The sequence below is a fragment of the Delphinus delphis genome, chromosome 4 (assembly GCF_949987515.2).
Source record: "Delphinus delphis chromosome 4, mDelDel1.2, whole genome shotgun sequence".
NCBI classification, from domain to species: Eukaryota; Metazoa; Chordata; class Mammalia; order Artiodactyla; family Delphinidae; genus Delphinus; species Delphinus delphis.
The window spans coordinates 48,629,894-48,650,882 of record NC_082686.1 but is presented as its reverse complement, the minus strand read 5'-3'; the positions used below and the strand labels follow the sequence as shown (position 1 = coordinate 48,650,882).

General features: G+C 37.5%; 1 protein-coding gene across 2 annotated transcripts in view; it reads left to right on the top strand.

Moving 5' to 3' along the window:
* IMPG2 (interphotoreceptor matrix proteoglycan 2) overlaps nt 1-20,989 on the top strand; it is a 72,664-nt gene that overhangs the window by 16,573 nt on the left and 35,102 nt on the right. For both annotated transcript variants that reach the window (XM_060010564.1, XM_060010565.1), the window contains 5 exons: nt 1,061-1,092; nt 8,423-8,472; nt 9,813-9,895; nt 14,806-14,967; nt 18,803-18,861. In XM_060010564.1, the coding sequence (XP_059866547.1) occupies nt 1,061-1,092; nt 8,423-8,472; nt 9,813-9,895; nt 14,806-14,967; nt 18,803-18,861 (386 nt within the window). The remainder of the gene's footprint in view (nt 1-1,060; nt 1,093-8,422; nt 8,473-9,812; nt 9,896-14,805; nt 14,968-18,802; nt 18,862-20,989) is intronic.

Genomic DNA, 20,989 nt, shown 5'->3' with positions numbered 1-20,989 from the left:
GTGATTCAGTTTTACATATATATATATTCTGGGGGTTTTTTTAGCTTGATTTTAAATATAACAACAACTGTTTACACATAGGTGGTGAATTTATGTGGTTGACACCCTTTATCAGAACTCAGAACGCCAGCATTTGTACAAATAACCACCATGCTGGCCTATAAAATTTTAAAGCTAATAGTATAACCTGATAAAATGATGATTTTGCTATATGCGTATATGTATCTTGAGAGAGATTAATTAAAGGAAATAAAATCACAGTTGAAGCTGCTGGATGGTTGAAATTAAAAAAGAAACAAAAAAGAGTGGCTGAGATTATTCTAGGAGAGTCTGTATAGTAAGAGCCGTGAGTTATTTATAAATATTTTGGGAATTATTTAGAGTAATAGCCTCTCCATTTTACAGATAAGGAAATTGAGGCCCAGCACCAGAGAGACTGTGGGATTTACCTCCATAGCTAAGAAAGAGAAAATGGAATTCTTCTGATTCTAAATTAGTGTTCTTATTATCGTATTGGTCTCAAAATAAAACCACTAATTTAGAGGAAACTTGGAAACAGTTTGCTTTGGAATGCCCCAGAGGAATAATCCAACTATTTATCAGACAATTTATCTTTTTATCTGAATTCTGGAGAATCAGATTTCATAGTTATTTTATCCACATGATTATATTGGTCTGTGATGAGAGTTTCTATAAATGTATTAGATCACAAAACAGTTTGGTTCTAAGTCCATGGAAGGTTAACGTAAAACTCTACCAATCTCTTACCTGTAGATCTTTTTGGAATGAGTAGCAGGTGAAGTCTGTTAATCTGTGCGCATTAAGAGAGCACAGGGACTTTTGTGCACATACACAGAGACTTGAGTGTCAGGACATTCTTGGAGTCACAGAACAAACTTGGCATCATTAGTACCTTGCTTTAACTATTTCTCTAGCCATAGAGAATAATAACATAGATTCTGTGTTAGGGCATTAGTGTTCTAGATGCAATACATTTTGTTTACTGCTTATTAACTGTCATTGATTCACATGGTCATTTTTATATCTTTGTTTTCCTTAGAAACTGACATACACAAAGGAAACTGTAAGCAGGTGAGTGTCTTTTTTCCTAAGTTCATGCTTGGCAACAGACATGTATCATACCTATTCCCAGACTCATCCCACATTTGATGATTCCTTCCTGTTTTCTTGCCAGTTCCTGCAATGACCAGGCCTGTGGGTTAGTCTCAAATGCTTTTCCTCATCTTGAGGCCACTTCCCTTCCCAGACCGCCTCTGCAGCCACTGTGCTAGTTTACTGTCTGACCTTCCCAGGAGGCAGACTTGGTCCTCTCTCTTGGGTGAGAAAATAGATTTTTGGAAATGGAATACCAAATGATCTACTCTTGTTGAGGCTTACAGGCTAATGATAATATTGATCTAAAATGGTACACCTTAGTGGAGGATGGTTTACTAAATGATGGGTTGTGGTGTGGGTCACTTTATTGTGTAATGATGATTATGATGTTGAAGCATAGGAATAGCACAGCCTTGATGAATCCTCCAGTGGTATGAGTCTTGGCTCTGTGGGCCTTTAGGCTTAGGATTAAGGTCATTTCTGGCTCCTGAACAGTAGCAGGACAAAGCAGATCATGGAAGGTGAGGGATTTTGAGCCTACAGGGACTAAAGATTTCCAATTCTATCCATACTCAAAATATCTAGATTATGCCAGCACGTAAGTGATTTTTTTTGAAAAACATCACTAGGGCATGCAATTCAGGTCAGAGTCCAGAATTTTGCCTCAAATTAGATGGAAGGACAGATTGAAAAACCAACTAGGTGAGTCAGTGTCCAGAGGTCTAGCCTGGGCAGCAGAGTCCAGGCAAAAGCATAGCTGGAGTACACCTGTGGGTTGTAGTGGGGTATATGTAAGTTTCAAATCAAACATGAGTAAACAGGAGGAAAGTGGGACTCCTTGTGGTCTCACTTCGTACAGCTAACAGTACCACTGAGTCTATGCTGGGGCCTGGGATTGAGCTCCTGCTTAGCTGTGGGGCAATGTGGTGCTTTAAATGTGTGTTCTTCACCTCTGAGAGCCAGAGCTCGGAGGTTACTTGTGATTGCCATTGCAACACGAAATGCAGTAGACTAAATAATCTTGTGGGTCCTACCAGTGCCAGTAATCTTCATGGTTGTATGTAATAAAAATGATAGCACATCTTACATATCTTATATGGTTAAGAAGTATATAAAAACCATAATAAATATGGCTCTTAACCTGGAAGAAGCCTTGGAGTTTACCTGTGAAAATGGACATTGGAAAGATTGTAGCTTGTGAGTTATTATAAAGTGGTGGAAGGAAGGTTATCTGAAATAGAATGGAAAGTTGTAACACCATATGTGGATTGGTGTCATAACACATAACACATGAGGTGAACAGAGGTAGCTGGAAGATGTTTGAGGCGTAGTTTGTGTATTCCTACGTAGCTCACTTCAACTGGGTGCAGTTTTCTGCATTCACCTACTATTTCTTGTAATGAAATTGTGTATGTGTAGAAGAGAAATTCTTATTATGGTTAGTTTTCCTGATGTGTTAACCATGTTGAAACATTCATAAATAAACATCATAGAGAACTGACTGTGTCACATATTTTTATTGTTAAGGCACTGTATGTCCTAGATAAACGAGGAGACTCAAAATACTATGCACCATCCTTAGAAAACAGGACATGAGTAAAAATAGCAATACAGATGAACAAAAATATAACTGAATTTTGAGAATTTAAAAGTTGGTATCCTTCCCATGAAACTAGAGCAGACCAGGTCGGGGTGGGATGAAAAGTTGTGGTACTTGCTGAAATGGTACTTGCTGAAATGAGGTGACCTGGAGTTAGGTAACCCTGGGAGTGAAACCATGGGAGTGGTGTAGGAATTCACTAAACCCCTCTTTCTTTAAGCTGAATATTATAGTCATCCCTTAAAACCCTTAATTTGCCCATCACTTTTCTATATTTAAATTTATTTTTATGATTTTCTTGAGATTACTCTCATTTTCTGTGTTGAGATTCTGGTACTAGTTTTCTATTTCTGCTGCAACAAATTACCACAAGCTTTGGTAGCTTAAAAAAACACAAATTTGGGCTTCCCTGCTGGTGCAGTGGTTGAGAGTCTGCCTGCCGATGCGGGGGACACGGGTTCGTGCCCCGGTCCAGGAAGATCCCACATGCCGCGGAGCGGCTGGGCCCGTGAGCCATGGCCGCTGAGCCTGCGTGTCCGGAGCCTGTGCTCCACAACAGGAGAGGCCACAGCAGTGAGAGGCCCACGTACCGCAGAAAACAAAACAAAAAAACCCCACAAATTTATCTTACAGTTCTGTAGTTCAAAAGTTTGACATGAGTCTCAAGGTGTTGGCACGCCTGCGTTACCTTTCTGGAGGCTCTAGGGGAGAATCTGTTTTCTTGCGTTTTTTAGCTTCTAGAGGCTGCCCACACTTGTTGACTTATGACCCCCTTCCATCTTCAAAGTTAGCAGTGGCTGGTCGAGACTTTCTCACATTCTATCACTCTGACACTCTTCTGCCTCCTTCCACATTTACATTGGGCCTACCTGGATAAACCAGGATACACCCTCTTCCTTAATGCCAGCTGATTAGCAACCTTAATTCCATCTGCTACCTTAATTTCCCTTTGCATGTAACCTAACATAGTCACAGGTTCTGCGGATTAGGATGTGGACATCTTTGGGAGACCATTATTCTGCTTACCACAATACTTGTCTGTAATTTAAATTGCTTCTTTTACATGAACTCTAACCTATCTGCTAACATACGGCTTGTACCAAATAGTCTGCTGTGTACCAATTTAACCTTCCCCCTACTATCATCTGGCAAGTCTATTAAAAAAAAGCATTTTCCACCTTACTCAGGACCTCACATCCCATCTTACCCTTTAGACACCAACCTGTCATTGTTTTTTTCTCTCTCTCCTGAGTGTTCAACTTCTCCTGTTACTAACTGCTCATTAGCATTTAAACATGCTCAAGTGTTCCCAGGTTACCTGTTTTAAAAAAAGCCCTCCTCCAGCACTTGTCTCCAGCCAGACATCTTGAAAACATCTCCCCTTAGCTCCAGTTATAATTTATTCAAATACATTTTCCATCCCCTTTTCTCTTGCTTCTCCTTCTGGAATCCCTATTATGCATAGATTGGCATGCTTTGTATTATCCCATAGGTCTGTTATATTGCTTTCATTTTTTTCATTTGTTTTTCTGTCTGCTGTTTTGATTGGGTAATTTCCATTATTCTATCTTCCAGATCACTTATTCTTTCTTCTGCATTACTCATTCTGCTGTTCATTGCCTTTAGCTCAGCTTTTGTCTCAGCAAATGAATTTTCTAATTTTTCTTGGTTCCTCCTTATAGTTTCTAGTTCCTTTTTACAGTAATCTGAATTTCTGTCGATAACCTTTCTTAATTCCTTCAGTATTTTCATTACCTCCTTTTTGAACTCAGTGTCTATTAGACTGAAGAGGTCTGTTTCATTGTTTGTTCCTTCGGGGGAATTCTCTTGGTCTTTTAACTGGGAGTGGTTCCTCTGCTTCTTCCTTTTACTTATATTTCTCTCATTCTGTGAGTTTAGGAGAAACAATTATCTACTGTAGTCTTGGAGGGCTATTTATATGCAGGATCATCCCTGCATAGCTCATGTGGGTTTAATAGTTTTTTGGTGTGAGGGCTGTTTTTGGTTTGAATGATTGCTGTCTCTTTCCTCAGCATGTGCTGTCCTTTATCCCCTTGATAGAGGGTGTGCAGGTGCGTGGCCCTACGCACATGCTCCGAGGAAGGTGGGGGCGGTGGGTCCAAGCTGCCTCTCGAGTCCAAGATGGCAGCAGCAGCTCGCACCTGGAGCTCGTGTAGGCGGTGCCCTGCTGCAGAGGAAGAAACTTCTGTGGCGGTCCCGCCCCTCTCCTTGTGTGCTTCCCAACAATGGCACCTTGCCTCTGTGGTGCACCCCCTAGCAACGGCACCTTGCTTCTTTTCCTAATGCCTCTGCATACAATATTTTATTTAGTTTTCATCAGCACCCTTGTGAAGTAGGTAGGGCAGGAGGTGTTTCTATTTTAGAGATTAGTTCTTGAGGCCCAGAGCAACTGAGGTATTTTCCCAAGTTATACACAAAGTTGGTGATACATCTGGGACTAGAACCCAGGATTCCTAATTCCTTGCCTTATGTTCTTTTGTTGTCACATGCTCATTACAGTTAACAGATTCTAGAACAAAGCAAAGTATAGTAAATTGTAAAGGGGAGTAGTAATCTAGATATGAAAGTATTGTTGGCTTGTTTTACTGTATTTTTAAACATGTATTCCATGTGGCTATGATACCTTTTGACACAATTCCATCTGAATTCCACTGACATGATTAGGTAGTCGTTGTGAGGAGTAAATTATGAGCTGGATAAACTGAGAAAATGAGACAGTAGGGGGTTGTTTGCTGCTGGTATTAAGCTGAAGGTCTTAGCTGACCAACTTCAAATTTGTGGGTTGGCCTAGAAATGAAGCATTTCTGTCTCCAAAACCAGTACTACTCTGTGTTCTAGTTCTGTTGTGAGTCACATTTTAGGGTATCCCTGCAGGAGGCACACCTAATGAGAAAATGTGAAAGGATTCTTGTTACTGTCTTTTGAAGGAAGTGTGGAAGGATGAGGGATTAAGTGTTAGACAAACGATTTGAGTTACTGAGAGTTGCCTACTTACCATCATTAAAATAATGTTATTTTGAATTTAGTAAGTGAAATCCAGTTCTACTGAAGTGAGCAGACTTCTCCGTTCTGAGTATTTACTTAGAGAATTAGCTTAAATTTGATTTTAATTTGGGGGACAATTTGACCAACCCCAGGTGAGGTCTGGTTTCTCTGCCATGCCATCCCAACTTCCTTTTCTAGTTACTGTAGTATTGTACTTTGTTTTACTTTGACCTCTTTGCTCTTCATATTGATTGCTCTCCAGCTTTCACTGGGTTTCCCTTCCTCTTTCTTGGTCCTTACACATTTTGACTTTTAGGTCTTTTAGTTTATGTACACCACTATCATTAAGACCAAGTAAAACCATCTTGTTTGCTCTTCTAGGGAATATGGGTCACATAAAGTCCATGTGATGTGGAATTAATGTGGGTAAGAGTGAGGTTTCTGGAATCAAATGGGCCTATTTTACATCACAGCTCCATCATTGGCTAGCTGTGTGACCCTGAGCAAATTCTTAATCTCTTCTATCATTAGTTTCCTCATATGCATAAATGGGGATAATAGTGTCTTCCTTTTAAGACTGATGCCAGAATTAAGTGAGTTAACCAAGATAAAGCACTTAACACAATGCCTGACACGATAAATTTAGTTGTAGTCATTCTTGCTATTATTATCATTGAAAAGCGAACTGGATATGGTTAGGAATTTTAGGTATGGCCTTGGGTGACCCTGAGAAAATTGCTTTACCCATTTGCACCTTGATTTTTCATCTATAAAGTGAAGGTATTGGGAGGGATTCTGCCTTGTGGACAGTTGATAAATCCTATTCAAGCCTGATGATGTTAATGTCTCTTCCAAATGCATCTGAATCCTAGTTTTTTAAGCTCCGTCTCCTGCAACCCAAGAAGCCTCTTGGTGCTTTCTCATCATCCAGGTCTTCCTCTACTCATCATTCATCAGAATGACTTATCCAGATGTCCTATTCCTTTGGGTTCTTTTGGATGACAGCTCACTTAGTAAGCAGTTTCCTGCAAGTGGATGAAAAATAACCAATAGTGGTAGGTTTGGTGTACTGGTTTAATATGTTATTCTTTCTAGATAGTATTTCTAAAACCAGAAGAATCCTTATGGTGAGATTTTTTTTAACCTATATTTCTCAAATTTTCTACCAAAGCCTGGGGCTTTAGGGAACATGGCCCTAGTTGACTCCCCCACTCCAATTCCAGTCATGAAATGTCTTTGAAACTATCATATTTTATCTTAATATTCATTTAAACTTTATATTCTACTCTATAGCCACACTTGTTTTAATATTAAGATGTTTTAAATTCCATATCAGTTTTTACTTAGCTCCCTGCCTATGCTTTTACTTTCGAGTAAAAAATTGCTGCTTCAAGATGTGTGCCATGTTTATCTGGTGGCTGTGAGCGACCCTTCCCCTGCCCCACCGTGATCTAGTTTAGAGCAGCAGGACAATTTAAAGGGGGTGGTTCTGAAGTGAAGATGGGACTCACTGAGACATTAGCAAGTCTGAGAGGGAGACATTTTGACTGTGATTAACTCACCTTCGAAAGGTGACTTGTGGAAAGTTGAAGAGAGTTTTCAATTACTATAATTTAAATTGTATATTTTGGGGGTATATGCAAATTTGGACTTGCAGAAACCCACCTTCTTTTCTTTAGAGCAAGGGCTTTCTCAGATTATCCTCTGATCTCTTCAGATCTTTGCTTTCAGTTGCAGGGCAACATGGTAAAAAGATAGTCAGGGACCTGAAACCTGAGAGCAATGTGGCCTATAGCAAATCATTTCTCTAAGCTTGACTTGTTTTATATTAAAAAGTTTTATGACTCTGTGATCTCTCAAATGAGATGAGATTTGGGCTTATATGTTCGCCTTAGCAGGCAGTGCTTTCGTGTCTGTACTACTTGTTGAGTTTGTAATCATGTATTTGTTATCTGTTTTCTATTAGACGGTAACCTTCTTAGACCATGGGTGTTTTGTTCACAACTGTATGTCAAGTGCCTTCTACACTACACTGGTTGGCCAATAGTATTTATTTATTTGTTCCCAAAATATCTATTCAGTGCCTACTAAATGGTAGGTTCTTTTTTAGGGTGGAGATACAGCATGACTATGGCAGGTAAGGTCCCTAATCTCATGGAGTTTAGATTCTTGAGGCAGTCTTATTCAATAGAAATTTCTGTGACGATGGACATGTTCTGGGCTGTCCAATAAAGTAGCCATTAGCCACATGTGACTGCTGAACACTTGAAATGTGGCTAGTGTGGATAAAGTTCTGAATTTTAAAGTTTAATTTTAAATTAATTTAAATTGCCACATATGTCCACTGGCTACCATATTAGACAATGCCATTCTAGTGGATTAGGGTGTGGACAGAGATCAAAAAGTAGATAAATAAATGAGCAGGATAATTTCCCATAGTGATAAGAACTGAGAAGAAACAAAACAGTGTTATGAAATAGTAAGTAAGGGAGTACTTTATGTAGGGTGATTCTAGTTGAGTAGCATCAAAAAATGTAAAATAAATCAATTGTAAAGACTAATTTTTTTTAAATTTGCTACTTAGTACTTTGGTTTGGGAATCGTTGTTTGGAGATCTGATGAATCCTTTTTGGAAAACAAACCCCAAAATAACCCCTCACATTTCTATCATTTAATAACTCCAAACAATTTTTTTCCTAGCCCTGAATTGTCATCTCCAGTTCCTGTTGGTGATACCTCAACATTGGGAGGTAGGCTTTTGTGCCTTTATTCACTTTTCTTCTAAAATTTATTATCTAATTGAAAGGAAGCAAATTTTTCAGCTCACATTTTAAAAATACCATGTGTTTCTCTCTATGTGTTGTTAGAGAGTCTCAAGAAAAATTAATTCTTTTGTCACTTATTTTATGACATTATGATGTGGGTACTTAAGAATCTTTAATTATTAAGTATAATACAAAATCGGAAAACTGCTTAAAACAAATGTACAACCTAAACAATTGTTTTATGGCAAACACCCTGTGATCACTGCTTATGTCAAAAGGTAGGACCTTTCTAGCTCCACCATTTGTCATTTGTCTTGTAGAGTTTTCCAGAGTAATTTTTTCTGATTGCATTCTGTGGTGTACTTTAACATTTACTTTGACCTCTATATTTCCTATAAATTAGTAGTTGCTTTCTTTGTTTTGTTTTGTTTTATTTTGTTTTGCGGTATGCGGGCCTCTCACTGTTGTGGCCTCTCCCGTTGCGGAGCACAGGCTCCGGACGCGCAGGCTCAGCGGCCATGGCTCACGGGCCTAGCCTCTCCGCGGCATGTGGGATCTTCCCGGACCGGGGCACGAACCCATGTCCCCTGCATCGGCGGGCGTACTCTCAACCACTGTGCCACCAGCGGAGCCCGCTTTCTTTATTTTTAATTTTTTTTTAAAAAAATATGTTCTATGTTGGAAATTTCAAACATATACAAAAATAACACAGTGAGGCCCAGCTTCAGTAATTATAATTTATGGGAGGGGGGTGGGTTGAATTGGGAGATTGGGATTGACATATATACACTACCATGTATAAAATAGATAACTAATGAGAACCTGCTGTATAGCACAGGGAACTCAATGCTCTGTGGTGACCTAAATGGGAAGGAAATCCAAAAAAGAGGGGATATATGTATACATGTAGCTGATTCACTTCGCTGTACATCAGAAACTAACACTACATTGTAAAGCAACTATACCCCAATTAAAAAAAGATTATAACTTATGGCCAATTCCAACCATCACCCACTTCCCCTGTCTGAGAGTGTTAGTTTTATTAGATAGCTCCTTAAGGATAGGGACTTTGTATCCCTGGAGGCTTGCATAGAGCCTGACATATAGTACGTATCAATAAATGCTTGTTGAATGAGTCATATTTATTTCTTGTGCTGAGGAGACTCTGGATAAATGTGTCTTGAGGTTAGAATGCACAGAATTTCTAGGATGAAAAAGTAAATGACTTTTAGAAATGCCTTGGAAATCAGTTTCTTGCTTCCTGATAGGAATTCTGATTTAGTCATGGACTGAATTCATGCACATGTCTTTGTTTTTCTACTTAGGTGCCAGTCTCAGTGTTCCATATCCAGGGGTGACCTTCTATGAAGGTATCTCAGAGAGCAGCTTGGAGAGGCCAGAAGAGAGTGTGAGTGATGTTCTGTTTTGTTATTTAGTTTCTAACATGGAGAATAGGGATTAAGAGAGATTTATAGTCCATTGCCAGACTACACAAAACTTCAGGTGGTTCCCTTTATGGAAATGTAGATTCTAAAACCAGTTCAAAAAATCTGCGATTCCTTAGAGAGCCAAGTAAATCTGCTTTTGGCAAGGAATGGCTTCAAACTGTAAATGAAATGACTAGGGGCCTGGGGAGCTGTCATCATGGTAAGCCCACTGTCTTTTGTGGGCTGTGTACATAATTTACTGTGAGGGTTTTTGCTTATGTTCTTCTGTCTCTTAATAAATCAGGACTTAGTCTTCTTCAGAGGGAAAGTATATAGATTTTATGTAGTTTAAAGAAATACCATGCTTTTTAAATGCATCATTATTAATAGTAATCTGTCCACTAAATAACATTAAGTTGGCTTTCTATCACATTGAAAATTTTTTAAAAAGTATACACTTCCAGGAAGATAGAAACATTTTGTTAGAAATTTTGTTAGATATGCATAAATCCTAGATTACTTAATATAAGCAAACTCTGATTGAACGTACTCACTAGAAAGGTACAATTTTGTTACCTTACACCTTCTCTTACCAACTTGGACATTTTAACTTCTGAGAAGTCAAGTTAAGTCACCCCACTCTGCCCCACCACTTTCCCTGTCACTGAACAAGGCTGGTGGTAGTTTGGGATCCTTGAATCAATATATTTACCCTTAGTACAACTGTGTCCAAATTAGATGGTACTAGAAAATATTGGCATTTGATAAATATTTGAATAAAAAGTTATACTGTAGTTCTGAACTTGAGGCAGAATAGTTATGATTTAGGTCTGGAAACATTTACAGAATGAGATAGAATTCACTATAATAGAAATGAAGACATTGTGTGTAATCAATTGGAACATTCTAAAACAGAGAGGGTGATTTGAAGGTGATTTATAGAATCAGTAGGAAAACAGAATAGTACAGGGATACATGACAGGAATTAGATTGCCTGTACCTCTAGTTCAAAGTGAAGCCTAATGTACAGTTTTACAGTTCAGTTTTTTCCTAATACATTTTAGAAATTATATACTTTATTTCTGTTTTGTTACTATTTACCCTGTGTGTTATTATGTGTATTTAATCTAGCAAAATTTAAGTTTTTCAGAATCTTTATCCTTATCCTGAGTAATACAGGAACATTAGAATATTAGAATGATTCAAATGATCACCCTACTATTTTATATGCTATTTTTCAGTATTTTTGTTCTTTCCCTTTAAAGCTTGTTTTACATTTACCCAGATGTTTACCACTTTATTTTCTTAAAACTCTTTTTTGCAGTTTAGACCTCTCTTCTGGACTAATTTTCCTTCTGAAATATATGCTTCTGGTATTACTTTAGTGAGAATATCTCACTGGTTCAATCTCAGTTTTTGGTCACCTGAAACTTTATTATCCTCTTATTCTAGAAAGACACTTAAAATCTGTATTAAATTCTAGATTGAGTTTTTTATTTTCAAGGTTTTATTTCACTTCTTCTAACTTTTATTGTTGCTACTAAGAGCTCAACTAACAATTTAGTTCTTATTCCCTTGTGGGTAATCTTACTATTTTTTTGTCCTACTTTTAAGATATTGCTCTCTCTCTCTGTCTATCTATATCTAATGATGAGAGATAATGACTGAGAATTTCTCAAAATTTATAATAGTAATAAAGCTTCATGTTAAGGAAGTACAACAAATCCAAAGCAAAATAAATAAACATAATCACACTCTTATCCCCATTGTTGTGAAACTGCAGAATCCCATATACTATATAGTGTACTACTGTAAGTATACTGTAGTATAGTATACTGCTACAGGCATATCTCAGAGATACTGTGCGTTCAGTTCCAGACGACCATAATAAAGTGAATATTGCAATAAAGCAAGTCACACGAACTTTTTGGTGTCCTAGTGCATATAAAAGTTATGTTTAAACTCTACTATAGTCTATTGAGTGTACAATAGCATTATGTCTAAAAAAAACCAATGTATATATCTTAATTAAAAAATACTTTATTGCTCAAAACTGCTAACCATCGTCTGAGCCTTGAGGAAGTCTAGTAGTAACATCAAAGATCACTGATCACGCATCGCTATAACAAATATAATAATAATAAAAACATTTGAGATATTGTGAGGATTACCAAAATGTGACACAGGGACATGAAGTGAGCAAATGCTTTTGGAAAAAAGGCACTGATGGACTTGCTTGACTCAGGATTGCCACAAACCTTCAATTTCTAAAAAATGCAGTATCTGCAAAGTACAATAAAGGGAAGCTCAATAAAATGAGGTATGCTTGTGTATATAGTATCCCCAATACTATATCATTTAGTATTATATAGTATCCCAAATACTGTATCATATACTACTCTAACCATAACTATGATATAATAGTATATAATACAGTATTGAGGATACTGCAGTTTCACAAAAATGTATATAGAAGAAATTTTCAGCTGTTACTTCATATGATTAGATATATGTCTGACCTCCTCATTTTATACCTTCTGTCAGTTAACCACTGTTTCATAACTTTCTTTGTCTCTCTGTGTTGCATTCAGAAATGTCTTTCAGTTCACTTATTCTTCTTTCAGCTTAGTCTAATTTGTTTTTCAAACTGTCTATTGAGTTTTTAAAATCCTTGCTTTATGTAGGAGTCTTTGATCTGACTTTTCAACACTATTTATATTTATATTATATCCCTTTGTGGTATTTAAAACTAAAGCCTAGGTCCCAAGGGATCACTAGATATACTATGTACACATAGATTACTGAATCACCTCTCTGGATTTTTCTAACCTATCTTTTTGGATACCTTGGGGCTTTCTTTATTTTCTTACAAACCAGCTCTGCATTAAAAACATTAAAAATATTTATTTAGCATTTTAGGCATTCTGTAGCAGTAAGGTTACTAAGGATATTTCTTGTATAGTAATAATAGAAGTGGAAGTATCTGTTCAAATTTAGTGAGAGAAAATTTAATATGGAAGAAGACAAAGTCTTGTACAAAATTCCTTAAGACTAAAGGTTTTTGTTAGTTTCAACATGACTCAGCAGTATGATGGGGAAAAAAGCTGAGTACTGAGGGGAAAAAAACTAGTAAAAACAAGTGTACTTTCAGGCTGCATGATAGAAATTAGAATCTACTATAAGGAAGGTGATAGTTGTACCATATTTTAATTGTACCATATTTTAATTGATCAGACCTCACTTATGTGTACCACACTCTAAGGAAGACATTAAGAGCTTGAGAAGTCTCTAGAGGAAAGGAACTAGTGAAAAATCAGGGAAGATGACAGCTGCCTATACTTATTTGAAGGGCTGTCTGGGGACTACACTTTTTATACGCATTCCAGGTTGCAGAACTGAGATCAGTGGGAATTTACAGGGAAATATATTTGGGTTTTATTAAGAACTTTACAACCATGAGAGAGCTTTTTTGGAAATGTAATGGCCTGCGTTTGAAAGTCTTTCCAAGACTTTCTCATCAGAGCCATTTAAACTGAGGATGAATAGATATTTGGGGGAGATACTGTAGAGAGAATTCAGGCATCAGAAAGGATGGTGGAATTTTCGAGGTTCTTTCCAGTTGTGAAGTTTTGAAGGTCTGTGGTTATTTGATCCATCAGGGAAGAAAGATGATACAGTAGAAAAAGCCCGGTATTCTCTTCCTGACTCTGCCATTGGCTTGCTGTTAGCCCTTAGGCCATTCTTCCATCTCAATCCCTGTTTTTCTTGTGTATTAAAATGGAGGGACTTGGATTAGATGAGCACAAGTGTATCTTGCATGCAGCAGTTATTAGTGTTGGGTTCTAGTAGTGATATTCTGTTTTCCTCATTCCTTCTACATTTGTTAATTGGGATTCTTTGGTAAGGAACTATTGCCACTTCTCTCTTGTTTATTTATTAAATTATTTATTTATATCAGTACAGACTCATGGATATTTCTTTTATTCTTTGGATTATAATCCACTATTTATTTTGTGGCTCAAATTGTTCCAGCTTTGGCTTGTGGAAGACCTGGATTTAGATGTTACAGAGTACAAAAAGTTTGTTGGTGTGGTTTCAGATTCCACGTAGAAACTAACCTTTAAAACACTTCCACTCATTGAGTTTGGCACAGTATCAGAAAAGATTATCCATGACTATCTGAAAAGGCTATTAATGTATTCCTTACTTACCCAATACATATCTGTGTGGCTGGATTTTCTTCATGTACTTCAACTAAAACAACATATTGAATGCAGAAGCAGATATGAGAATCTAGCCATCTTTTATTAAGCCAGACTTTAAAGAATTTGTAAAAATATAAACATTACTCTTCTCACTAATTTTTTTATTTTGCAAAACATATGTTATTCATTTGTACATGTAATGAGTTTCTTATTTTGAAATGAATTAATATATATATTTAAAATTTCTCTTTTAATTTTTTGTTTGGTGTGTATCTATAGATATAACCCACAAAAACCAAACTTCTTTGGGTTCCTTAATGAATTTTAAGAGTTTAAAGGGGTCCTAACACCAAATAGTTTGAGAAACACCCTTCTAGACTATTTTTAGATGATAATTTCAACTCTTTTTCTTCTTTAAAAATTTTTTCCTTTTATTTATTTACTAACAAAATTTTCTATCCTTCCCTGAACCAGTCATTGTGTATTCAAAGGAATGTACAAATACACAGTAATTTTAATATTAGCCTATGTCTTAAAGTCCACCAGTTAGTTTCAAAGTCAAATATTATATAAATAATCGTCATCAGAAGTTGCCTTTGGCACAGTGTCTGGCATATCATGGGTGATCAGTAAATATTTGTTGACTGAATGAGTGAACATTTATTGTTCTTTCTCTAAAAATCCAGATTAGCAATGAAATTGAGAATGTGATAGAAGAATCCACAAAACCAGCAGTGGAGCAGGTTGCAGAATTCAGTATCCACCTTTTGGGGGAACAATACAATGAAGAACTACAGGATCCCTACAGCTTTCACCACCAGCGCCTTGTAGAAGAGTTTATTTCAGAGGTGGGTGATTTTCTTGTATTTCTTTTTGTATACAAGATAGTTTGCTGGGGTTGTAAATTTCCCATATTAACAACACTGGTTAAAGGTAGATTTCGGATTTAAGCTTTCCATCTGTTTGATTCAGGGAGTGGTGATTTAGCCATTTCTTTAGAAGGCTCTGTGAAAAGTTCACCGAAAGATGAACTATTTCATTGAAACAAAATTTTGTATGCGTTTGCCATCTGCTACCAAATAAATGCTATTTCCAACTTTGGCTGCACAGCCAAGGAAGAATGTGTTCTATGGCATGGTTTTAACTTGACCATATTTGGAGAAATGAGTATCTTTGAGAAACTGTATTTAGTGTGTTGTTTTTCTTGAGGGAACATCACATTTAATTTTTAAAATTTTATATTTGTTCTTTTTTTAAGTTGAAAATTTTTTAACAGTTAGTAATAGGTAGTATGAGGCACCAAGTTCAAAGGACAAAAGGATATCCAGTGAAAAGTAAATTTTCCTGTTATCTCTGTTCCTTGGTTGGAAGTATTTTTAAAAAGGGGTTTCTTTAAAGAATTGTGCATTAGACCATCCCACAACCTTACTTTCTGGAAGAATTCTATATAGGGGCTTGAACTCAAGATTCTTTCAGTCAAAAATGACCCATTCTTGGCCCCCTTCTTGTGTGCCTTTGCTCTTGTATAGACTGTAAGGCACTGAGTGCCCATCTCCTCTCTCTGTCCAGTGAGAGGGCACATCATTCCTTCCTGTTTATTTCTTTTCCATCGCTCTCGATGGAATTCTCTTTGGCTAAGTTTTTCAATTCCATTACCTTGGACTAATTTCCTTCTCTTTACACTGTTTAGACGAGAAACAAAAATGTGCATCTCTCAGCCAAGCAGCATTATTGCAGCCATCAGACACAGAGAATGTAGGCCAGACGATTAATTTCCTAGCTGTGTGGCCAAGTTGTGAGGCTGTATGGTGTGTGGAAGAAATGTCAGCCAGGCCAGTGGCCACCTGGCATCAAATAGTGTCTTGGATCAGCTGTTTGGTTCTCTCTGCCCTTGGATTAAGAAACCTTTAATAAGCCTCAGTGTTTGGGTAAACAGTCATGCTGAATGACTGCATGTTTAGAGAAAGTCTAATAAACACTCTGAAAAAACATTTCCAGCAGGGACTTTATGAGGTATAGGTAGCTATTGGTTTGAGGTGATTTGAGGGTGATGAAGGATCCGTTCCTTCTCTGGCCTTTTTCTATATCCCCGTCCTTTTAACTGGAATAAAATGTTTACGAATAGCCACTTCTTTGTATGGAACTGCAGGGTCAGGGTCATGTCTCTGAAAGGTCCTGTCTCCATGTTTACTGCAAACTGAAGGAGGCCCTCAAGCTCTCTCCCTTCAGGACACAGTCACAGGAATTGTTCCTTCAATATTATTTCTTAGGTAATATTGCAAGACACAGGGAAAAAGAAAGCCTGCTTGGGAGGATTGAGGTTCGGGAGCCGTTACATTTTTTTTTTATTATTATTTTTATCTTTTATGAGGAGAAGAGTAAGATAAACTTGGGACATCACCAAGAATGACATCAGAGAGGGAAAGGTCATTGTGATAGGCTTGGGAGTGTGGATACCTGACAACAGACACGGAATCAACAGTGTCCTCGCATAGTGCTTTGTGTTCTGCAGCCTGCTGTATGTCCGTTTGCTAACAGCAGCCGTGTGGGTAATCATCTCCCTTTTATAGATGAAACCCAGGAGGGCAAGGAACTTGTTCATGGTCGTTTCATTTCAGCTTCTAGGAGTAGAAGGGAAAATCAGGTCTCCTCCTTCCTTTGAAAGTGTTCCTGCCTTTATATCAATACAGAGTCCCCTTCATTTTAATTCAGGTGAGAAGTTGTCGTGAGCCTCACAGTTTTCCCAGTCCTGGTCCCAATTTTAAAACCATATTTATCAGGGGAAAGAGGATGAGGCATGTATTTCAGTAGAAAGATTGGGGATTGAACAAACTTGGATTCAGTCACTTACCAAATGCATGATCTGGACAAATTAGTTGACATCTCAGAGTCTCAGTTTTCTCAACCATATAATGGGAAAGATATGTATCTCTTGGTATTGTTGAAAGGATTAGAAGTAATGTTATATCAAAGCACCAGGTACATAGCAGTCACTCCGTAAATTGTACCTGTTACTAATCTTGATGTTAATAAAGTGGAATGACTTTATTACAGCTGGGTACCTGTACATAGCTAACTGGGTATGATTAATTAGAATACATATATGTATTTGAATCAAGAGATGGCAAAACCCCAGATGAGTTGGGTTTAGTATTAATAATAGCATGCACTTGTACAGCATTTTGCAATTAATGGAGTACTTTCAGCTACATTCATTTTAACCTTACAAAAACTAATGTGGTTGGTGGGCAGGGCAGCATTAATCATATGAAAGAAGACTTGTGCCTGGCCACTCTGCCAGTAAAAACAGCTGGCACTAACCCTCAGTCTTTGGATTCCTAGTCCTGCAGATTCTATCCCCAGCCTCATCCTCCGAGAATTAATAGTACTTCTCAGTTTTCTTTCAGAGAATGAAACAAGGCAATTATTATAGCTAAAAAGTTTCACATGTTTGGATTCTTTATCTGCAAGGCATGAATATCTTCGGTGAACCAAGATTTTAAGAAAATCCCATTCTCCTGATTATGTGTGGACTTGGTTTTAAAAGCAGATGCCCAGAGATGTCACTAACAACTTCTCTTGTTCTAGTGTCGGCCCCCTAGTGACTCATCTGGTGAGATTGTCACCTTCTGAAATGTTGTGGATAAAATGTTTGATTTTGTTAAATATGTATTTATGCATAACTGATTTTTTTAGGTATTTGGTCCAATCTAGCATTTCCCCCCACTCTAGTCACTAAGCTTATATTGATTTATGTGGCTTGATTTTAAAAACTCAGTGATAAAACTGGTTCCTGCAGTTGTGATGCTCATAAATTGGTCTTTTGACCAGTTACTGCTTTATAGCCTCCTTCGTGACAAGCAGTCAACAAGGCCTAAGCCCAGGTCTGCAGATTTCTTTCTTAAGTTAGCTGTGTTCACTAAGGAGTAGTAACACAGTAGCTGTGTTGTAGGAGTAGGAAACAGATGCCACCAGACATTTTACACTTAGAGGAAATGAGCACCTGACTGTGTGTTAGCGTGTGTGCTGTGGCCAGATTTCTTTTTTAACATCTTTATTGGAGTATAATTGCTTTACAATAGTGTGTTAGTTTCTGCTTTATAACAAAGTGAATCAGCTATACATATACATATATCCCCATATCTCTTCCCTCTTCCGTCTCCCTCCCACCCTCCCTATCCCACCCCTCCAGGTGGTCACAAAGCACCAAGCTGATCTCCCTGTGCTATGCGGCTGCTTCCCACTAGCTATCGATTTTACATTTGGTAGTGTATATATGTCCATGTGTGGCCAGACTTCTAATCCATATAATTACATTAAAAAATGTTATTACAGTTTCTTTGAAACCAGTCCTTTTTTCACATTTCATCACATAAGGGAAAAAACAGTGCTTTGCCAATAAAAGTGTGTTTTTTATAATTTGGAAAAAATTAATATTAAAGCACATCAAAACCTTAAAAATCAAAATGAAAAAGGAAAATGTGGCAGTGATGTAAAAACTATTTTCTAACATTGTAACAATTATAATTTTCTTAACTTTCTGATCCACATATATCCATATGTGTGTACAAGCTTCTAATGGCTGTAAACAGGGCACTTTATATTCGACTCTTAAAAGCATTTTTTCTATGTACTTTTTTTACATTTCTACATAGCTATAAAGTTTATTTTTATTTTTAACAGGTGGAAAATGCATTTACTGGGCTACTGGGCTACAAGGACATTCATGTACTTGACTTTAGGTAAATAGACTTTAAAAATGCACATGTTTTGTGGAACTCTTTATTTCAAATGGAATATCGTTTTGTGTTTATTATGTATACTCTAACAATGATTCAAAATGATGTGAATACTGTAATTCAATACTATTTTGTTAAATTCATATTCCTTTTTAAAAAATTTATTTTTTAAAATTATATTGGGGTATAGTTGATTTATAATGTGTTAGTTTCAGGTGTACCACAAAGTGAATCAGTTATACATATATCCACTCTTTTTTAGATTCTTTTCCCATATAGGCCATTACAGAGTATTGAGTAGAGTTCCCTGTGCTATACAGTAGGTCCTTATTAGTCATCTGTTTTATATATAGTAGTGTGTATATGTCAATCCTATAAATTCATGTTCCTAATGCTGGTTTTTCAGGTGAAGAAACTGAGTCAGAAAAAGGCAAAATAATATATTCAAGGAGATATATTAAATTGTAGTTGGGCCAGGGTAAGAACTTAGGAATTCATGTCCCCAGCTTGCTGCTGACAAGTCACACTGCTTTTATTTGGCACTGAAGGGAGCCTGAAGTCAGATTAGATGTGACCTCAGCGTGCTCCTAATGCTCATCAGTGCTACACTAAGGTGACTTTGACGTCTCCGTGTATGGCCGCTCTGGAAGGGATGTGTTCATCAACATAACAGTTCTGGGTAAATCAGACACCTCTTTTTTTTTTTTGCGATACGCGGGCCTCTCACTGTTGTGGCCTCTCCCGTTGCGGAGCACAGGCTCCGGACGCGCAGGCTCAGCGGCCATGGCTCACGGGCCCAGCCGCTCCGCGGCATGTGGGATCTTCCTGGACCGGGGCACGAACCCGTGTCCCCTGCATCGGCAGGCGGACTCTCAACCACTGCACCACCAGGGAAGCCCCAGACACCTCTTTTTAAGACATTTCTTCCCTACTTACGACCTGCAGCATAATACTTGTGAACATTTACTGAGTGAATACTTCTGGCCTCTTCACATTCCTGAGCTCACTTAATTGTCAACTCTTTCAGCAAAAATATCATTATTAATACTTATTTTGCAGAGGAGCAAACAGGTTTAAAAGGATGAAGTATTAGCCCAAGGTCAGAGAGTTTTTAAGTTAGAGCATAAGAGGGATTTTGAAACAAAGTGGCTGACTTTATAGCTCTCGCTCTTAACCTCTGTGCTAGACTGAGTCCTCTGAAGGTTTGGAGCATGTGGGTGGTAGCTGTGGCCCACCTGTTGGATGCAGGGGAGCATGAGCATAATTAACAGTGTATGCATCTTTGGCATAGTCTTGTCACAACTTCTGGGTTTTCCAGAAATAACAGCAAGCACTTACGAGCACAGTGTGCCAGTATTTATATTCAATCGAGCACAGTGTGCCAGTATTTATATTAATTCATTTAATCCCAACAGCCATGCTGTGAAAGACTTATTGTTATCCTCCTTTTTTTCTGACAAGGAAACCAGAGCACAGGGAATTTAAGTGTTTTATCTAAGGACACTCGGCTAATTATTGGTACAGGGGCGAGGGCAAGCATGGTAAATTGACCCTCCACCTACTCTCACACCATGACCTGTCTCCCAGTTCAGCCTTAGCCCTTTGCACAGGATACTTGCCTCCAGCTGTGACTAAAGCTCACATGAGAGCCTGAGAAGGTGAGGCTTTTGAAGTCCTCTCTCATTTGGCAGCACTTGAAAGGCAGCTTGGCCTTTGGGATCAACTTGTCTAGGTTTAAATCCTGCCTTTGGCACTGTTGGCTGGATGGTTTTGGATAAATTAACAAGCCTTAACTTCTCCTTTGTATAAAAAAGATAACTTATACAATTTATATTAATCCTGCTTTATTAAAAAATACTTTTAAATGCTTTGGGTAAATTATTTAGTTGTTTTGTTTCTCAGTTTCTTTACCTGTAATATGGGGATGTTCATGGTCCTTAATAAGTTTTCATGAGGATTAAATGAATTAATTTTTGTAAAATGCATAGCACATGGGAAGTTCTACTACATTAAATAAATGAATATTAAATAAATAAATATTAAAGGCTATGCAATATCCTGTAAGTTAGTCAGTCCTGACCTTTCCCAACCCCTTAGAACCTTACTATATACCATCTGATTTTCTTTTATT